At 34.8% G+C, this 19,406-nt stretch overlaps 1 protein-coding gene across 1 annotated transcript; it reads right to left on the bottom strand.

Annotated features, from left to right (window-relative positions):
* Positions 1-1,289: 1,289 nt before the first annotated feature.
* LOC145277554 (macrophage migration inhibitory factor-like) lies at positions 1,290-14,082 on the bottom strand. The gene is made up of 3 exons (XM_080129026.1): positions 13,875-14,082; positions 3,804-3,976; positions 1,290-1,466 (listed from the first exon to the last, which is right to left on the bottom strand). Exons 1-3 carry the CDS (start codon positions 13,980-13,982, stop codon positions 1,403-1,405), a joined length of 345 nt encoding a protein of 114 aa, XP_079985152.1. The 5' UTR covers positions 13,983-14,082; the 3' UTR covers positions 1,290-1,402.
* Positions 14,083-19,406: the final 5,324 nt, after the last annotated feature.

The raw sequence follows: 19,406 nt of genomic DNA, 5'->3' as shown, positions 1-19,406 counted from the left end.
ACAAATAGGATCCTGAACAGAAGTGTGCGTTCTATCCCAACCATTATCAATGGACCAGAGGTTATCTAGTCAGCGTCAGACAAGGCCAAACTATTTGCAAAGAACTTTGCAGCTAATTCTACCCTATGCGACGAAGGTCATCAACTCCCCATATTTCCTCCTATAACACAGAACAAGCTAGGTAACATACAAATATCCGTGCATGAGGTCGCCAAGCTAATAAAAAACCTAGATTCCAGTAAAGCAACTGGCCCTGATGGCATCCCAATTATAGTGTTAAAAAAGCTTCAACCAGAACTTGCTCCCATACTTACAAAACTATTTAAGCGCTGCCTTAAGGAGAAGTGCTTTCCGACCCCCTGGAAGACCTCATCAGTTTGCCCTGTATTTAAGAATTCAGGTCATCTCCCTCTCAATACAGACCAATAAGTCTTCTCTGTGTTATGAGTAAGTTACTGGAATCAATATTAAATAGAGAAATAGTCAACCACCTCAGCAGGAATAACCTTCTTAGTGACACACAATATGGTTTCCGCTCTGCAAGATCTACCGCAGATGTGCTGACGGTTATATCCCACAGGATTAGTGAATCTCTTGACAAAGGCTTCCTTTCTAGGGCAATTGCTCTTGACATATCAAAGGCCTTTGACAAAGTATGGCATAAGGGCCTACTTCACAAGATTTCCAGCTACGGTATAACTGGAAATGTTTTCTCAATCATTAAATCATTTCTCTCCGATAGGCTCATAAGAGTAGTGGTAGATGGACAAAAATTGGAGGCCTGCAATATAAATGCTGGAGTCCCTCAGGGGTCAATCCTGGGCCCAACTCTCTTCCTGATCTACATCAATGACCTCCCTAAACACATACTTAAATCATTCATTGACATCTATGCTGATGACACGACCATCTACGGCAACACATCAAAGGCTGTAAATGACGAAGTTCTCTCGGATTCTCTCTCCTCTGATCTCGAGCGCGTGGTTCAGTGGGGGAAGATGTGGCTAGTTACCTTTAATGCATCTAAAACCAAACTCCTATCCTTACATCATCAACGCTCTGATCCCCAGCTGGCATCAATTGTGATGGATGGCTCTCGTCTGGGTGAGGCCCCGTGTTTTGACAAGCTTCTGGGTTTGACCTTTACTCCTGATCTGAAATGGAACATCATTTCATTTCAACATCATTTTTTTTTTCCTGATCGTAGGATGAAGCTTAGTTATCAAAAGTAAATTTCTCTCTCTTCTTAAACGTCGGGCACCCAGGCTAGTAAAAAATAAGATTAAAAAAACATTTTGGAATTAATTTTATTTACTTTATTACAAAGACAGGAATTTGAACATCATTTTTTTTCTCATCGTAGGATGAAGGTTAGTTATCAAAAGTAAATTTGCCTCTCTTCTTAAAAAGTGCTTCCATTATAGCCGACATCAGTGGGGACAACATTTTCAAATGTAATATAAAACCTGTTAAAGAAATAATAAAAAAAAACTTTGAAATAAAACAATGATTAAACAATTTGATTCTGAATAAGTGTTTAAAGCACAAAAACGTATTTCCTTTTGGACACTTTCCATCACTTGCGCTAATAAAAAATGTTGCCATGATTATTTTGTAGCAATAAACATTTAAATACTTGCAGATTTAGTACAGAAATAAAAGGTTTACTGCTGTCGATTATATAAAGGACATTTGTGCATTTATATGTTGTTTCATCAGGAGAGTTGGGCTTTTCAGTATTATTATGTATTAATTTGGAAAAAAAATCTAAAAGCAGAGTTGTCTCTGTGTGTGTACAACTAGAGAGTAGTGGGCTGGGTTGAGGAGAAAGAGATGATTGGGGAGAAAGTGGATAAACGAGGAAGTGGGAGAGAAAGATATAGAAATGTAGGGAAATAGAAGTTTTAATAGAAAACTGTTATGTTTTTGCCCTAGGCAAGTCTAGGTAGCCCTGGTAGTATTAATAAATTGCTAAAAAATAAATATTCATGGTAATTTCTTAGTTTATAGGTTTAAAATATGGATTTGCTTACATGTTACCAAAGACAAGTTAAGTTACTTTTTTGTAATTAAATGCCTTAACAATTGGTACAAACCTGTTTGTGTGCGGTCTGTAGAGTCCTGTGCAGTCAAAAAGAATGAAGAAAAAAGACAGAAAAAATGGGTGCCTTTTCTCTTTATATGCTTGCAATATTGTCACGTAATATGCAAATGAAATGCTTCCAGTTTGAAATAAAACGCCTAATTTTTCAGAAACTGGGTTGATTTTGAATTTGGATGTTAGAGTTAGCAAGTTTTGTCAGCAGAGTGTTGAGTTTTAAAGTTGAGATTTTTTTATAGGTTTAAAATATGGATTTGTTATAAATGTTGGTCTTTTCTTGAAAACAATTTATTTTGTATTAAGATTATGATTTCAGTTATTTTCTTGAAGACAAAAATATTTTACCAATCACAGCGGATATGGAATAAATCTATCATTATACACTAAACCGACATGACTGATTTTTCGGTGCAAGTACATACTCCTCTCCCCCATCCCCCAAAAAAGAAAACTAAAGAAAAATTTGAATGATCTTCATAGCCGTGGCAGAAAGAAAATATCATACACTAAAATCATGTAAATTTTAGTTTTATGAATAAAATCATTTTTAAGTGAATTTCAATGTTTCCAATGTCCCCATTCATGTGTTAAGAATGACTTTCTAAAATCTCACAAAAATTTCAATTATTTGGAATTATCTCCCTTGTCCTGCAAAATGGCATTGTTATACAATTTGATTTTCTTTTTAAAATAAAACTACTTAATCAGTTTATATGACTTTTGGTGTACAATATCTTCTTTCTGTCATGGGTTAGTGTTAGGATTAGGGTTAGGATTATTTTCCTTTATTTTGGTATTTTTTGTCTTTTCATGGGGGCAGGGCTTGCACCGCCTTGTTCATCAAAATAACAAAAGGTAGAGATAACTCCAACTTACTCTAAACTAAAAAAAAATAGGTGCTTGTTGAGAGAGAGGTGACAGCTCGATTTGTTAAAAATACCATTTTAAGCAAAAACGATATTACTTAATTGCCATGTCGAAAAATGATATTACTTAATTGTCATATCCAAAAATTATGAAAATTCATAGGAGAAAGTTATTTATAGTTAAAAGTAGGTTTTTTTTTTCGGAAAATTGGGAAAAATTGTATTTTCCAGAGATGTTTGAGAGTAGACGGTGAGGATTTCATGGACAGGGGACATAACTCAGAACAAATATTTTACATTATATTGTAATGGCGCCAACCTGTAGCCTATAGCAATAAACCTTTTTTTACTAAAAAGATAATAGCAGTAGTTCTACTCGATAAATTTTCGTAATTTTTGGATATATTATTATTCCTGACATAACAATTAAGTATGTAATATTGTGTTTGCTTAAAATGACATATTGAAAAAAAATCGATCTGTCGCATCTCCCTCTCTCTCTCTCTCTCTCTCTCTCTCTCTCTCTCTCTCTCTCTCCCTCCCTCTGTCTCTCTCTCTCTGTTTCTCAACAAGCACCAAAAATGGTTTGGTAGCATAGAAAAGCAAATTTCCTTTAGAAATTATATTAGTGAATATGAAATTTCCAAAAGAAATTGGGCTAATGTGGTTAAGAAAGTAACGTCACATACTAGAAGTCACAGGAAATTGATGTCACAGAAAAAATGTCATGAAGCAAGATTTTTTTTTTGTGTGTGTGAAAAATTATATGACAGTTAATAGATTTTTCTCAGAGAATTAGATTTTTTTAAAATTAATTAAGAAAAATAGAAACTTACCGATCTTTAGCAATACCAAAGGTTTTACAGATGAAATTTCCAATGACCGAAGAATGATCTTTATTTACATCTGGGCCAAGTTTACCAATGGAGCTCAATAGCAGGGAAGCGCAGGGGTCCGTACTACCCGCATGACTCATCAGAGTATCAGGGTGGACGAGAATTGTAATATACTGAAATGTACAAAATAACAAAGTAACTGACTTTATGTGATATTAACAGCATGCACCTTAGGTGGTTAAACTGACTTCCTCCGAAGGAGGAAGTGTCAAGGAAATATCAAATCCACAAGTAGTCCCCACTCACATGTATATTCTGGTTAGGGGAGATGATGACATTAAGTTTTTGCAGTTCTTGCAAAGAGGTGCCAATGTCCTTCTACATACAGCACTTGATATTCCCAAATGGTCACCCATCTGGTACTAACCAGGCTCAACATTGCTTAACTTTGGTGATCTAATAAGAACCAGTGCATCAACACATGTAATGTTACCAGAGTATTTAATTATGAAACCATTTTTCTCCAAACATATTCATAGTAGGTTTATTTTCTATTTTTTACTGTTTCCATTTTTATACTTCTTAGTACACAATTTGCTCGTTGGAAGAATGTGTTATTAAAGGATAGTTAAATTTACACCATAAACCATGCTGAAATAATTTTTTTTTAAAAATCCAGAAATTATCCTGATTCAAACCAAATGCTATTTGACTGAGAAAAGCCTATACTGATCAGTTGTCAGCGTTTACTCCGTCTGGTGCCCGTCGATTCTTTTGTGCTGCACACAGTCATTTGATAAATATCACATGCATGTTGGTTATATCTTTCTCTGGGCTCAAATGTTATATATCGCAGCTCTACGCTGTATGTAGAGATTAGTTCAACTAGCATGGATTTTGAGAGTTTTCATTAACTGATTCCAGTTTGAAACAGAGTTTTCAGACAGTTTGCATCTGGTAAGCCAAGAGACAACATGTCAACAATGTAGAAACCTGAGTGAATCTTCTTGAGCCGATTCATCAGCAAATCCTAAAGTTATATAAGAAAGAATTAATTTGAAGTTTATATTTTATAGAAATAGAAAGAAGAAAACAATCTTAGACTATCTTTTTTATAAGGAATAATTTTCTAGTCTTTCTTCTTTTCTTAAAAAAAAAAATTTGTTCCAGAGTCGTCCCTATTTGATGACATATTTTTTTGATTTTTATTTTATTTATTTATTTTTGTTTACTAGAGGAAGGTGTTTGAACCCAAGCTCTCGACTTCATCATGACTTCAGAGACTGGTTAATCCATCTTCCCTCTACAGATATGTCCTTCTCTGCACGAATAATCAAAAAGAACAATTGAAGAAGAACTGTCAATTGAATCCGTTCTCTAAAATCGAATTTTATTTGCCAGGCATTTCCAGACTGTTGATGTGCAACCAGAGAAAAAAATATATAATCTTCAATTAAGGTTGGAAGTTCCGTGATAGAAGCATTGATTAAAGTTTTAAATGAATACGTATGTATTATATATGTTTAAAAGCCATTCACAACGCAGAGATAAAGGATAAACTATATTTATTGTTTAAAATTAATATATTTCAAAGTCAGACTTCATCTTCATAATTTTGTGTATTTTCTTCTTTTCTACTTCTTCTTTTTTGCCATGGTTTTGAGTTGAATACGAAAGTCAGTTATTAAAAAAAAAAAAATCTGCATCTTATTCTCAGCAGTGTTTGTTTTGAAATGACAGAGAGTGCTGGCTACGCAAGATTCAGTTAAGATTGTAATTTCCGTGATAGAAGCGTTGATTAAAGTTTAAAATGAATACGTATGTATTATATACGTTCGAAAGCAAATCACAACGAAGGATAAACAATATTTATTGTTTAAAATTAATATATTTCAAAGTCAGACTTTATCTTCATAATTTTGTATACTTTCTTTTTTTCTTTTTCTTCTTCTTTCTTGCCATGGATTTTCTTTTAATAACTTTTGTATTTGATGCTTAAATGCAAGTGTTTTTCACATTGATCATGTTTTCTGCTGTGAAAAATAGTGTTCATTCTTTTTATTGTAGAAAACTTTCTCTGTGTGAGCTGTATGTATATTTTTCTTGTGTACTTGTATTTATTGCCTTCCATATGTGGGGGTCAAAGCGTTTATGACTTCTCTGGACTGACATTAATTTTTGCTACCAGTGATACGTGTGCAGTTGCATCTATTAAACCTTGCCTGTGTGTCATATTTATTGCGTGTGAATGTGTGTGTGTTTTTTTTTTCAATGTTTGTGTGTGGGTGTGTTTTTTCAATGTTTATGCGTGTGTGTGTTTTTTCAATGTTTGTGTCTTTTCAATGTTTATGTGTGTAAGTGTGTGTGAGTGCGTATTTTTTCAATGTTTGTGTGTGTGTGTGTGTTTTCAATGTGTGTGTGTGTGTGTGTCTCTCTCTCTCTCTCTCTCTCTCTCTCTCTCTCTCTCTCTCTCTCTCTCTCTCTCTCTCTCGTGTGTATTCATTGATTTTGTGTATGTGGGTGTCCGATTGGCTTATTTTGACGTAGTTTGTCTTTCAAAAATTGTGTTTGGTCATTTAAAACTTTGGTTTAAATTTTACAAAAATATTTATTTGATAATAAATTAATAAAGACTAGTGGGAGCACCCAGCCTTGCTTGGTCATAAAATACGCTTAGATATCTTTTAATTCATGCAGATTTTGTATTTAGTATTACAGAGCCAATTCTCTATTGAATATTATATTGTACCTAATATATAGTACTGATTTCAAAATATTAAAGAAATGATTTGGGTACCATCAGCTAGAATGGAAACCAAAACATTTACAGCTCCAGCCATGCTACATACCATTTGAGCTATCGACAGATAGATAAGAAACATTTAAAATTAAACAATTTAAAGCTATGAATGAATTTGCACATGTGCAAAAGTAATAGAAATATGCCAACAAGTTGAAATGAACATTTTGCATTTTAACTTGCTGACCTATTTCTGTATGTGTTATGCATCCATCCAAACAAAGATTTTATTCATTATAAACCATCCTTGGTTTATGATTACTATTTCCTGTTAATTCCAATGTTATGTGACCAATAGTTTAAAAGTGTATATGTTAAATATTTACATACACATGCATACACCTACTGGTTTATTTATACAGGGTGTCCCAAAAGAAGCTGATGGTTAAAAAAAAAAATTCATAACTTTCTTATTTTTTTATATTTTTCTTTTGTTTTTTTCAGATCAGCTAGAGTAACCCTTCCAAGCTCATCATGAGTCGTTACGCTATCGAGGAGCGGATATTTATTATAGAGTCATATTTTCGGTTGAATGATTCAATATCAGAAACTCAAAGAGAATTTGAACAAAACCTCAACACAAAAATTCCCTTACTCCCAATGCAATAAAAGCTATGGTGGCTCGATTTCATGAGCAAGGGTCTGTATGCGACCTCCTTAAATCTGGTAGACCCCGCACGGCAATAAGTGATGAGAATCGTCAGAGATTAGCAGAGAGTGTGGCCGAGGATCCATCCACATCAGTAAGGAGATCAAGTCAAATTGGGTCTCTCGATCAATGTGGTTCCAGCAGGATGGTGCAACGGCGCATACAGCACGAGAAACATTAAATCTGCTCCAGGACATATTCGGCAACTGAATAATTTCTCATGGCTGTGAGATAAATTGGCCACTCCACTCGCCAGATCTCACATGTGCAGATTTCTTCCTTTGGGGTTACCTCAAAGAGCAGATATATGCAAACAAACCAGTCACAATAAATGCCCTTAAAAACAATATAGAGAAGGAAATTAGGGCCATAAACCCTGAAACATTAAGTGATGTGCTGGACAATGCCATGCAGAGAGCACAAGAGTGTGAAAATGAAAATGGTGGACATTTGAGTAACATCATTTTTCATAACTAAAATTAGACCTTGTGAAAAACATACCCTAGATTAAGTTGTGTAAATAAAATTAGAATAAGTAGACTATGATATCTTACTATATCTCAAAAAATTGCGGAGAGGCTCATCTACCCACATATGAAAATTGGTAAGCATAACTTAAATATTGAGGAAGTTAATCAAATTTAAAATCCATCAGCTTCTTTTGGGACACCCTGTATATGAAATACTTTAATTACTATTTTAAGCAGTTTGGTCTTCAAATATTGTGTAAGTCTTTTATTTTAAATTAAATTTGGGCCTTTTCTTTACTATTTTACAAATGTATCTATTTGAAAGCAATTATCAGTGAAAATGTTGCAAATAAGTATTCTTGGAGCAGTTTGTGTATTGAAAATTTTATTTTAGCGTTTTTTTTTTCAAAGATTGCACATAAAATTATATTTGGTAGTAAATATTAAAAAAATACGTCATAATTAAGTATTTTTAAGCTGTTGGGAGTAACAGCACAGTAAATGTGATATTTGCATAACAACTTTTCATTGGACAAAATCTATATTTAGCAGTTTCTTTCAGCTAAATCAGAGAAAGCCAGTGTGTTGTATGAAAATCTAAACACAGTTTTACTCCATCTTTTCTATTCTCCCCCTGGAGATGACATACTTGCTTGCATTACAATCGAGCTGGCACTTCTTTGGAGCTCGAAAGGCTCTTAAGAATATACAAATCACTAACTAAACTCTCTTTGAAACCCATTTTACTATTAATAATTTTGTGACTGAAAAAAGAATTTCTTCTTTTTTTTAAAATTATTTTGTATAAAAACAAAGCAAGGACGATAAGTTGATTTTGTAAGGCAATAAATAATACTGCATATATATATAGAGAGAGAAATAAAAAGGAACAAACCGTATTATGTGTTCATCAACGTTTCGTCTTTATTTCGAGACTTCCTGTGGATGAAATAAAGATGAAACGTTGATGAACACATAATACGGTTTGTTACTTTTTATTTCTCTATTTTATCGAAATACTATTTCCATATTTCTCATCATATATATATATATATACATATATATATATATATATATATATATATATGTATGTATATATATATATATATATATATATATATATATATATATATATATATATATATTAGTGATGGGACGATTCCAATATTTTCCCGATTCTGATACAATTACTGATTCTGTACTAAATTCTTGATTCCAATACAATTACCTATTCCGATTCTTTATAAATCTTTAAATATTTAACTATAAAATTTTTTCCCAATTAGTCGGAAGAATGTATGTTGAGGGAGCACAAGTGCTACGAGTTCATTAGAGCACATTCCATTAAAGTACTTGTATTAATAATTCATTTAATTAATTTTTATTTCGTTTTGTGAAAACAAAGCATCATAGATGTTATTGATAAAAATCTTTTGGGTTCTTGGTGTTTGTCCATCGCTTGGGAAGATAACCATGATCATGCAATTGTTCTGTGGGTTCGAAGATGGCTTGTTAGACCGATTCGAGTTCTAAAGTATTTCCTGCATGTTGGACACCAGTGGGATAATTCTGTATCAGAGATGTTAATTGCTCTGTCTTTTCTAACGTCACATTTTTCATCAATCGTAGCCTCTTTGTGAGTTATGACACGCCAGGAACATTTGTCTTGGGTTAGTTTTTCTCATGAGTTAGAATACAAACCAAACTTTCAGATTGTCCTTGAACCGTTTCAACTGTCCTCCTGTGGGTCTTTTTCCTTTGAACAGTTCACTATAAAGGAGCTATTTTGGGAGCCTTGAATCAGGCATGCGGCATCTGGCACTGCTGTAACATAGTGCGTATTGATGGAAGCTTTGACCAGGCTAGAACCTTATTGTCTGGTATTTTGTCACTTGATTTTTAACAATCTATGGAGGCAGATCATATGGAAATGGTTTAGTTTCTTGGAATGTCTGGCATATACAGTCCAAGTTTAACAAGCATACATGATGATGGTAAGAATCCCAGCTCGGTATTCTTGGGAGTTTGGTCTGCAGCCGAATTCCTCTATGCTTCCACACAGTAGTTCTTGGATGTCCAAAGGCAGCACTAGCCTTGGCTATCCTGCAATCAACATCATCGTCCATGTGTACTGCCCTTGACAGAATACTGCCCAAGTAAGTGAACTTGTCCACGACTTTTAGGTTGGTTCCACGAATTGAGATCTGAGGCTCAACATACCCTTTTCCAGGAGCAGGCTGGTACATTACTGCAGTCTTCTTTAGATTAATAGTCATTTGGGTACTTATGCAGAACATGGACCCTGCTATTTTTTTAGATAAGATTTTCAAGTTAAATTCAATTTTTACGGGTTTTTTTTTTTGTTTATTCAATTGTTAGGTGAAAATACAGGATACTTACAAAACATCCTCTTTTCCCCTGTGTTAAGAATGGCTTTCTAAATATCATAAAAATTATTTTCTTACCCATAATAAATTTAACCACTTGGTGTAGGTATGACATGAATCGGCTTATACATTTTGAGGCATGGCTTTAAACAACACACCCATCTTTTCTGATGTATATGCTGTTTGTTGTTTATGTTATTCCATCGGTTATTGACAGGCTGCCCACTTCATACAGAGGTCCAGTCCACTAGACAATTGAGGTTGGGATTAAGGTAGCCTGGTGTTGGTGACTGGTCAGATATCTTTTCCAGACAGATGTCCAGATGTTTCTTGAAAGTGTCGGCAACACTCTTTTTATATTTCTTATTGAGTTGAATGTTCTTGTGCCACTGTAGATGAAGCTCTGGTGGATGAGGGACTTGATCCTACGTGTATTCCTACGTGTCGTTTTTATATAGCACAACCTTCCTCACGGCTTGTGGGTTATTTCTACTATTGTTGTGTTTGGGACCCTTCCTTCCAAGATTTTCCATGTATAGATAATAGTATATAGTTCTCTTCGATGTTGTAGTGAATATAACAGCGGCTCCTTCTACCTCTCCCAGTAATTAATTTGGTCTACTTCACATATTTTGCTGGAGAATGTTTTCTGGGGTGCTTCTATTTGGCATATATATATATATATATATATATATATATATATATATATATATATATATATAGTTTCATTCACGAGAATGAAACGTGGAATATTCTGTGTAGCTTAATTGCTATATATATTTTCATAACTTACTATCTAGCTCTGCCTATGCATTGAGCATTTTTGAAGTAAATACTGAAAATTTGCGCATAAAATTATATCTTCGTATATTAATTTATGTGATTAAATGAAGTCGTTATGCATATATATGTGTGTATATATATATATACATACATATATATATATGTACGTATATATATATATATGTGTGTGTTAAATAAAACATTTAATCACATATTGATGTCTTTTTTACAATTTACCACGCATCGATAAAACATTATTACAATCGTATATTACAAAAAAAAAAACTAGATTCCATATCAATAAAATCAATATAAGGCGGACCTGAAGAATCTTGCACCCCACCTTTCTATTTTTTTTATTTTTATCCTTAATTTTTTAATTTTTTCAGCGAATTATCATTGAATGGACGCTAATTTACCAGATTATTAAAAAATGGAAAAAAAAGTTAATAGTTAAATATTTGTAGGGTGTTTTTAGTTTTTTAAGGCAATGTTTTAGTAAATCGATGATCCATTTAGAGAACCACTCGATGTATTTTGGGCCAAATTTTGAGAAGTTAGTGTTTTTAAGTAGTTCATTCTTTTTTGAATTTCGCTTTTAAAAATAAAATAATCTCCAAAAAGGCTAAATTCGCGAAATTTTGTGTAAAAATGTTGAATTGTTCAACTAGTTGTTTATTAGAACGTTGCATTAGAAACTGAGCACACATACAAATATTTAAGTATTGACTTTTTCCTTTTCTTTTTTTTTTTTTTTTTTTTTTTGATAATCTAGTAAACTAGTGTCCATTCGATAATAATCCGCTGAAAAAAAAAATGAAAAAAAGACGGGGGGGGGCAAGATTCTTTATGTACACCCAATATAAAAATATTGCAAGAAAAAATAATTTATCAGGTTAATGATGTTATATAATAAATCATTATTTAACATTTTAACAAGAAAATAAAATAATAAATGTGCAATTTTTATATATATTTTTGCTTGTTTTGTAGTTTAACAACACAATTTTATAATAGTAACTTTTACCTATGAAAATGCAGTCATCAGCATTAGAATTTTTCTTTTAATCATAAAATCAAAACGAAGCAACAAATTCGCCCATGCTTGAAAGAGTATTTTTGGCCACATGCGAAATGGTGCACCAATCACTAGGCTCTCACTCTTAAACAGGATCCAAAAAAAGAGTCCTTAGGAAGATTTTATGCATAAGTGCACAAACCCCCTAATAAAGGATTAATTTGCAACACCGAAGCACAGAATGGTTACCCAACACCTCTTTTTTAAAACAAAACAACGAAAAGATTTATTTCGAAAGAAGAAGGATTGTGTCCGAGGTGGAAGAAAAAAAAGGAACAGAAAGTTCTAGGATGTTCTCGTGTCAGGAAGCAGAAACTTCAAGTGTCCCCAGTTTGTCCAGCGGAGGCCTCCAGTGAAGTAGTCGCAGCCTGGGGGATTCAGTGGACAGAAAGTGAGAGGAGAGAGGTCTGTCTTCTTTGGTGGTCTGAGCTCCTCTGTTGACTGGTGGCTAGTTCCTGACAAATAGGTAATTAGTTCCTTAAGAGACATATAGGATCAATGTGCCTTAGTAGCTGACTGGTCAGTGCCTGACTCGATCGGTCAGCAAGGGGTAATTATAATAAAGGTAAAATAGTATGTTATGGTGACTACTACAAGTCTATAACTTTAAGTTATTAACTTAATAGGTTCTTACACTGTCTACCAAGCTCCAGCCCCATCACCGCAATGTTCCATCCTTGTGCTTGTTTCAGAAGCACTTCCATGGAATGTGCTCCGACGAATTTACTCCACTTGTCCCCCATCCCTCAAACCCTACAATCAGCAAAATCCCACCCCTTCTCTGTAGAAGTCTCCAAATGTCAGAAAACTAAGTAATCTAATTTCTTCATTTCACCCGAGCTGCTTGCCTTTGTAATTTCTTTTCTCTTCCCTGTTTCCCTCCAAGTGTTTCAACATGTAGAAATTTAAATGTACCGTGAATAAACATCTTGCTGCACAACTTCCCACATAGAATGGCCTGAATATTTCGCTTGTTTGTCTTCTTGGCTTTTTATTGTTTTTACATTTTACGTGGTATACAGTTTATTTTCATATTTTTAAATTGAATTATTTTATGTTGAATAACATTTTGCAAATACAGGCATGCTGCCATACTTGCTTTTATGTACCTGAAACAAAAACGGCCAAAATTTTAATGGTAGAAAAAAAATTTAAGATTTTTTTTTTTTTTTTGTAAATTTTTACTTTCTTTCCACCTTAACAATCACCTTTAAAATGACGATTTTTAAGTAGGTTTTCGAGTATGCTGAAAACGAATATCGCATTTAAATTTGGCGCAGACAAATAGTTTTCCGGATATTAAGCAATATGATTCCTTATGTTATCACTGGTGGCCATTTAGTATGTGCCAGCGTGCGCATATTGTTGATGCGCTCACATGTCAAAAACATGTTTACACTCGCGTGTTGAAAAGATATTTATGATTTATTAGTCATCGTCAGGATTGGACGATGACTAAAAATGGTGCTTGTTAAGATCGAGTCGACAGATCGATTTTTTTCTAATATGTCATTTTTAGGAAAAACAATATTACGTACTTAATTGATATGTCGAAAATAGTAATATATCCAAAAATGACGAAAATTCATTGAGTTGAACAACTGCTAATATATTTCTAGTAAAAAAAAAAGTCTACCGCAATAGGCTACAAATGTCGGTGTAATCTAAATTTTATGTTTCGAGTTATGTCTCCTTTGTGTGAACTGTTTAATGTCTACTACATCTAAGAAAAATGCAATTTTACCTAATTTTTCCATAAAAATTACTTTTTGCCTATAAATAACGTTCGACTCAATGAATTTTCGTAATTTTAGGATATATTACTATTTTCAACTATCTTAACAGGCACCCTAAAAGTACCCGGTCCTTAACAATTAAACATGTGCTTTTTCTTTAATACTTACTTTTGCAGGTTTTCCCAATTGTTTCGACAGAAGATCGGTTGCCTTAGCAAGAAAATCTGTAGGGATTTTATCCTTGGATAGGTTAGTGAAGACGTAGAGGGTCGGCATTTTTGTGACCTTTGAAGAACAAGAAGAAATATAGTTGACGTTCAGCTACAGAAGTCAGTTTTGTCATACGTGCGTTACACCTTTTCATTTATTTATGTATAAACGTTGCAGAATTGAAACACGCCTTTTACAAAAGCATTGGCATTAAGCCACGCCCCTAAAACCCAAAAGCAGTGTCATGGAAAATTACCAACTTCTGCCTTTTTTTTTTTGCTTTTTTTAATTAATTAATTTATTTATTTATTTTTATTTCATTTTATTTTTTACTGGTTAGCAGCTCTTGGGGAACCAAGGCACAAATGCTATACCTGTCAGCTTTAGCACTGTGCTAGTTCACTGCAGAATACCACACAGCAACATGGTCTCGTTCTGCTTATGCTGCAAAGGTCAACATAAAGCTCAACAAGACATGCAGGACAATTACCAGCAATCTGAAGTCAACCAAACTGCCATCTGTCTATATGATGTTTGGAGTTTGCTGCACCCGTCTAGTTGAATCCACTGTGAAAAATTTCCCCCATTCTATATCTGTGCCTAAATCAAAATGCAAATTCCATGAACAAAGCTTCTTTCTTAGAACTGCACGCCTGTGGAACTCTGTTCCGTCTGCCTGCTTCCCACCGGACTACAACTTGGATGTGTTCAAGTTCAACATTAACAAATTCCTAATGAACCGCCCCCTTAAGTAAACACTTCATCAAATCTCCACACTAACGTAATGTACTTGCAATAACCCTTATCCCTGAGTGGCTTCCGGGCCTTCATAAGTGGTGATCACTGTGTAAAAATAAAAAAAAAAAAGATTTGTTCAGAGGCTATAGTGAAGGCAGAGTGTGAGAAGCAGAGCAATGACAATCGCCATCACCATGGACATCAAGAGGTGCTTCAGTGACTACCATACCGCAAGAGCTTTGCCACTGTTGTTGAATGGACAACACCAGCGTCCTTCCGCCTGCATTGATGGACTGAGTCAGTCAAAGACAACAACAACAAGACTCTTCCAGCATCTCTGCCGAGGAATGCCGACATGGCTGCACAGACATCTTTTGCAGGGTCAGAGTGCTCCTCCTTGAAAGCACTCTTTTCAATCCCTCTTTCAGACCTTAGAGTCACATTGCTCACAATGGGAGAGAAATAATTACCAACAGAGTTTATGAAATACTCACACATTCTTTGAGTGTAACGTGCTACAAAAGTTTTTGAAATATATCAACGAGGTGACAGCTCATGTCATCTCCAAGCAGTCGATACGCCTAAATACAGCATCTGTAGTATACAATGTGATACCTTCATGGCTCAAGGAGGAACGAATTGTGTTCCTCACAATCCTAGCTGGTAGTGTGAACTTGACACTTAGATATAAAGAGTGGAGGAAAACCGTCTTTTGATTAGAATCTGATTTTGCACTTTAAACATCAGCTTAAAGTTAAAATCAGATGTGATGAGGGAGGCTGCATTCTGCTCAGTTCAAAAGAAGGTGGACACACACCGCTAGCTTATGTGTGTTTGGATAAACCAAGTTTGAATACATATTTCCTGCCTAGGCATGATGCATACCAACCTAAGTTCTTATCAGACTCTATCTCAGGTAACAAAGGTTGGAAAACCCTGGTCTAAACTATTCTTGAAACGACCTTTCTTTGTTGGCTGTGGTGCATTGCTCGTGCACGTGTGTGTGTGTGTGTGTATTAGCATGCCTGTTTTTCCAGTGAAAGGGTGTATGTATGAACTTGTGTATATGTGTGTGTGTGTGTGTGTGTGTGTGTGTGTGTGTGTGTGTGTGTGTGTGTGTGCGTGTGTGCGCTTCACGGGGGCATATAAAAGTGCATGTATGTAATACATTGCCTCATTTCAAACTTTTAAGGACCTATCGCATATGCTGCTATTGAAGAAAAATAGGTAAAGTAATGATGGGAAAAAATGCTGCATTCAGGTTTTATATTTTTTAAGATTTTGGAACTCAATATGTAGTCGTGTGAACCCTAGTTTGTTAAGATGTTGCATCTTGGAGGAAAATGCTAAGATTCATGCTGGCAATTAAATTATGAAAATATTAAGAAGCAGAAGGAAAAGCAACAAAAATGTCAAAATCTATCCATACAAAATTAATTAACTTTTTAAAGGAATAAAAGATAAAGATAAAAGCAATGGCTGAGAGTTCAAGAACATTCTAGGTGAAAGAAGTTTATAAGGAGAAATTGAGTACAAAGGTCACAATTCTGATAGGTTCGTGTGTATTACATGTGTGTAAATGATATAGCCATATAGCATGTACATGTATATGTGTGTACGTGTTTTGCCAGTGAATGCACTTATGTATATGTGTTTAGTGAGCAGCGTGTGTGTATGTTTTGCTGGACGTTCATGTAGGTAAGAGTGGAAAAAAAATGCTACGTTCATGTTTTATATTTTTTAAGATTGTCGAACTGAACGTGTGGCAGCACAGCCCCTTGTTTGTTAACATGTTGTGGAGGAAATACTAAGACCCGTACTAACAATTTAAGGCGCTGGTGTATCATGTGAACCGAATGTTGTTACTGTTGCATATTAACGAACCAGATTTCTTGTAAATGTTTGATATGGCTAGCCCAACAATGGCGAGTGTTTGTGCATCTATGTCACAACGTTGAAATAATGTTATTATTTAGAAAACCATTTTTAACATGAGGAGGTGAGGGTATTTTATAACTATTCTGTACTTTCACCTAACAATTTAATAAACAAAAATATCGTAAAAAATGAATTTAACTTGAAAATGCTATTAAAAAACAAAATAATTTCAATGGGTTTCCAAGCACTTTTAACAGCACTCGGTATATTCTGGCGATGACGTCAGGTGCTGGTTGAATTCAGGCAGATATCTATAATATAAATCTCACCTGTCTGTTTGTATGTATGTATATATGCATGCCTAAAACTTTCGACAGAGGCGACGGATTTTCACGAGATCAGTATCATTTTGAAGGTTGACCCTTCAGACGATAAATATAAAAAAATTGGCCAAAAACATTAATTCCTTCACCCTTAACTGAGCACTTTTCTACAGAGAGGGGTCGGTTTTTTGCATTGATACTTTCAAAAGTCATCCCCTCTTTTCAACTGACTAGCCTTAATTTAAACCTACATCACTTCCGGTTTGGCGATGGGCGCAACAGCAAAGACGTCACTTTTTTTTCAGGTTCTTTTCCTCCTTTGCGGTATGGGTTCGAATCTGCCTGCCAACTACCACTTTTTTTTTCCAACACACACCTCCAAGCACCTGGGCAAAGCCGGGCACCCAGGCTAGTTACAAGAAATCCGGTGAGTAATATGCACAATTACCAACTTCCGGTTTGTACAATGCAGTAGCACCCAATTAAATTGTTATAAAAATATTAAGAAATGGATAAAAGCATAAAAGTTGAATGAAAAAAGAAAACATTATTTGAAAAATACACAAAATATTTATGTATACAAGATTACAAAACATTTAATGTAATTGTTCATTTGAAATTCCGTTAGAAAAGTAATAAAATGTTTCATGTTTGTAGTTTATGAGTGTGTGCATGTGTGCGATGGTGTAGATCATGGGTCAGCAACTAATTCGACCCTACAGGTTTGATCGTGTTATAATTACAGGTCGCATGCAGGATGAAGGCCATTTATGAAAATTAAGAAAAATTTTATATGCAGACCCTTATCAAACTAAATATTTAAAACCATAATTAAAATAGACATTGAGAAATCAGAAAACAAAATAAAAAATAAAAATAAAAAAAAAAACGCCAACCAAAAATTTTACTCAAGGAACGTCAAAATACTTCCAAGTGAAATTTGGTATTAGAAGCTGCCCTATAAAGAGGCTGTCCCCATTTGCAACCTGAATAATGTGTTGGATGGCTTGAGAAGACAACACACTATGTTTTTGAATAATTGATAAGAGTTTTCTTCTGATGAGAAATATCCTCATGTTAGAGTCTCTGACAAATTTCCATACAGAGAGACCAAAGACACCCGAGGATAGTGTCTACAGTTTCTCTCCTGTATAACTGTATGTGCGTGTGTGTGCATGTAAGCTGAGAATGAATTAGGTGCTCTTTGACCATTTTGGAACAGTGTGTGTGTGTGTGTGTGTGTGTGTGTGTGTGTGTGTGTGTGTGTGTGCGCGTGCGTGCGTGCGTGCGTGCGTGCGTGTGTGTGTGTGTGTGCTGCTTTTTATCTGGGTATATAAATATGTGAATGTTAATTGAAAAATTAATAGTAATTTCCCTGAACCTCAAAGTAACAAGAGAGATGACAATATTGTTCTCTTGTTAATCATATGCTGATTTTCTTCAACTGATATTCTTGACAAAAATCTAAGCTTAAATTATATTTCATCGGCTTCCAGCACATGATTTGATTTTAGCGTAGAAAGGGGGATTTTAAATGCAGAGGTTTGATGGACATAATTTAAAGCATATGCGCGAGCCTTTTCTAGTCTCACACAAAAATACGCATTCACATTTCAAGCCATATTACTTGTCATATACATACGCGCACGCAAACATACGCGCGCACGTCCACACACGCACATATATTTACGTTCGCGTACATACACTCACATTCACGTGTATACACACACACGCTAACGTACGCACACATGGACAACGTCACTTCCCTTTCAAAAGAAATCCACACATGCGCAAAAGACCACCGTAAACACCTATAAAAGCAAGAGCAATAACCAGCTTCTTCCTTTTCGGACCAGTTCTCGAGCTGAGAGGTTCGGCGAAACAGCCGCCTCCCTTTTGGGAGGCGCGCGCCTGTGCTTCATGCCACTCGCTACCATGTGGGGCAAAAAGCTAACAAACAGTACGTACACTTTATACGCTTTCTCTCTGCATGAACTGGACTGACTTTCTCACTCTTTTTTCCCCTTTTGCTTTGGTCCATCAACCAGACAACTCTTCTACAACTTATGCCGGAGAACACCTCCACGTAGCTGACTGCTAACATGTCTTTGTCTACATGCTGGACTATCATTCGCATCTCCACTACATTACTCACTTCTCTTCCCACGCGCGAACAAATGATAGTGACCCGAACGTGAGATGAACACACATTTCCTTTTTCTTTCTATACTACAAGTCCCGCAACAAACAATGGTTACACCCGCGCAGACATGAAAACGTGTTATACCTAAAACATTCATTCTTTCAACAGTAAATAAACGACACGTTTATTCTATCCAGAAATTGAGTTTTTGTTTTCTTCATTCCATTCGTTTCATTATTTTCTTTTGTAACGGGATTAGGATATATATATATCGTAGTCCTCCACACATACCATGTGACAGCCATTTTTGTTTCTTTTAAATATGACACTAGAAGACCGTTTTTATAAGAAAAATCTAATTTCTTTTTTAGGTGTTTTTTGTAGGTGTGGCTCGTTTCTCAGTTAATA

This window comes from Euprymna scolopes, chromosome 6 (assembly GCF_053919585.1).
Source record: "Euprymna scolopes isolate OS-2025 chromosome 6, ASM5391958v1, whole genome shotgun sequence".
Classification (NCBI taxonomy): Eukaryota; Metazoa; Mollusca; class Cephalopoda; order Sepiida; family Sepiolidae; genus Euprymna; species Euprymna scolopes.
Note: the sequence above shows the minus strand (reverse complement) of the source record. Positions and strands in the feature narration are given on the sequence as shown.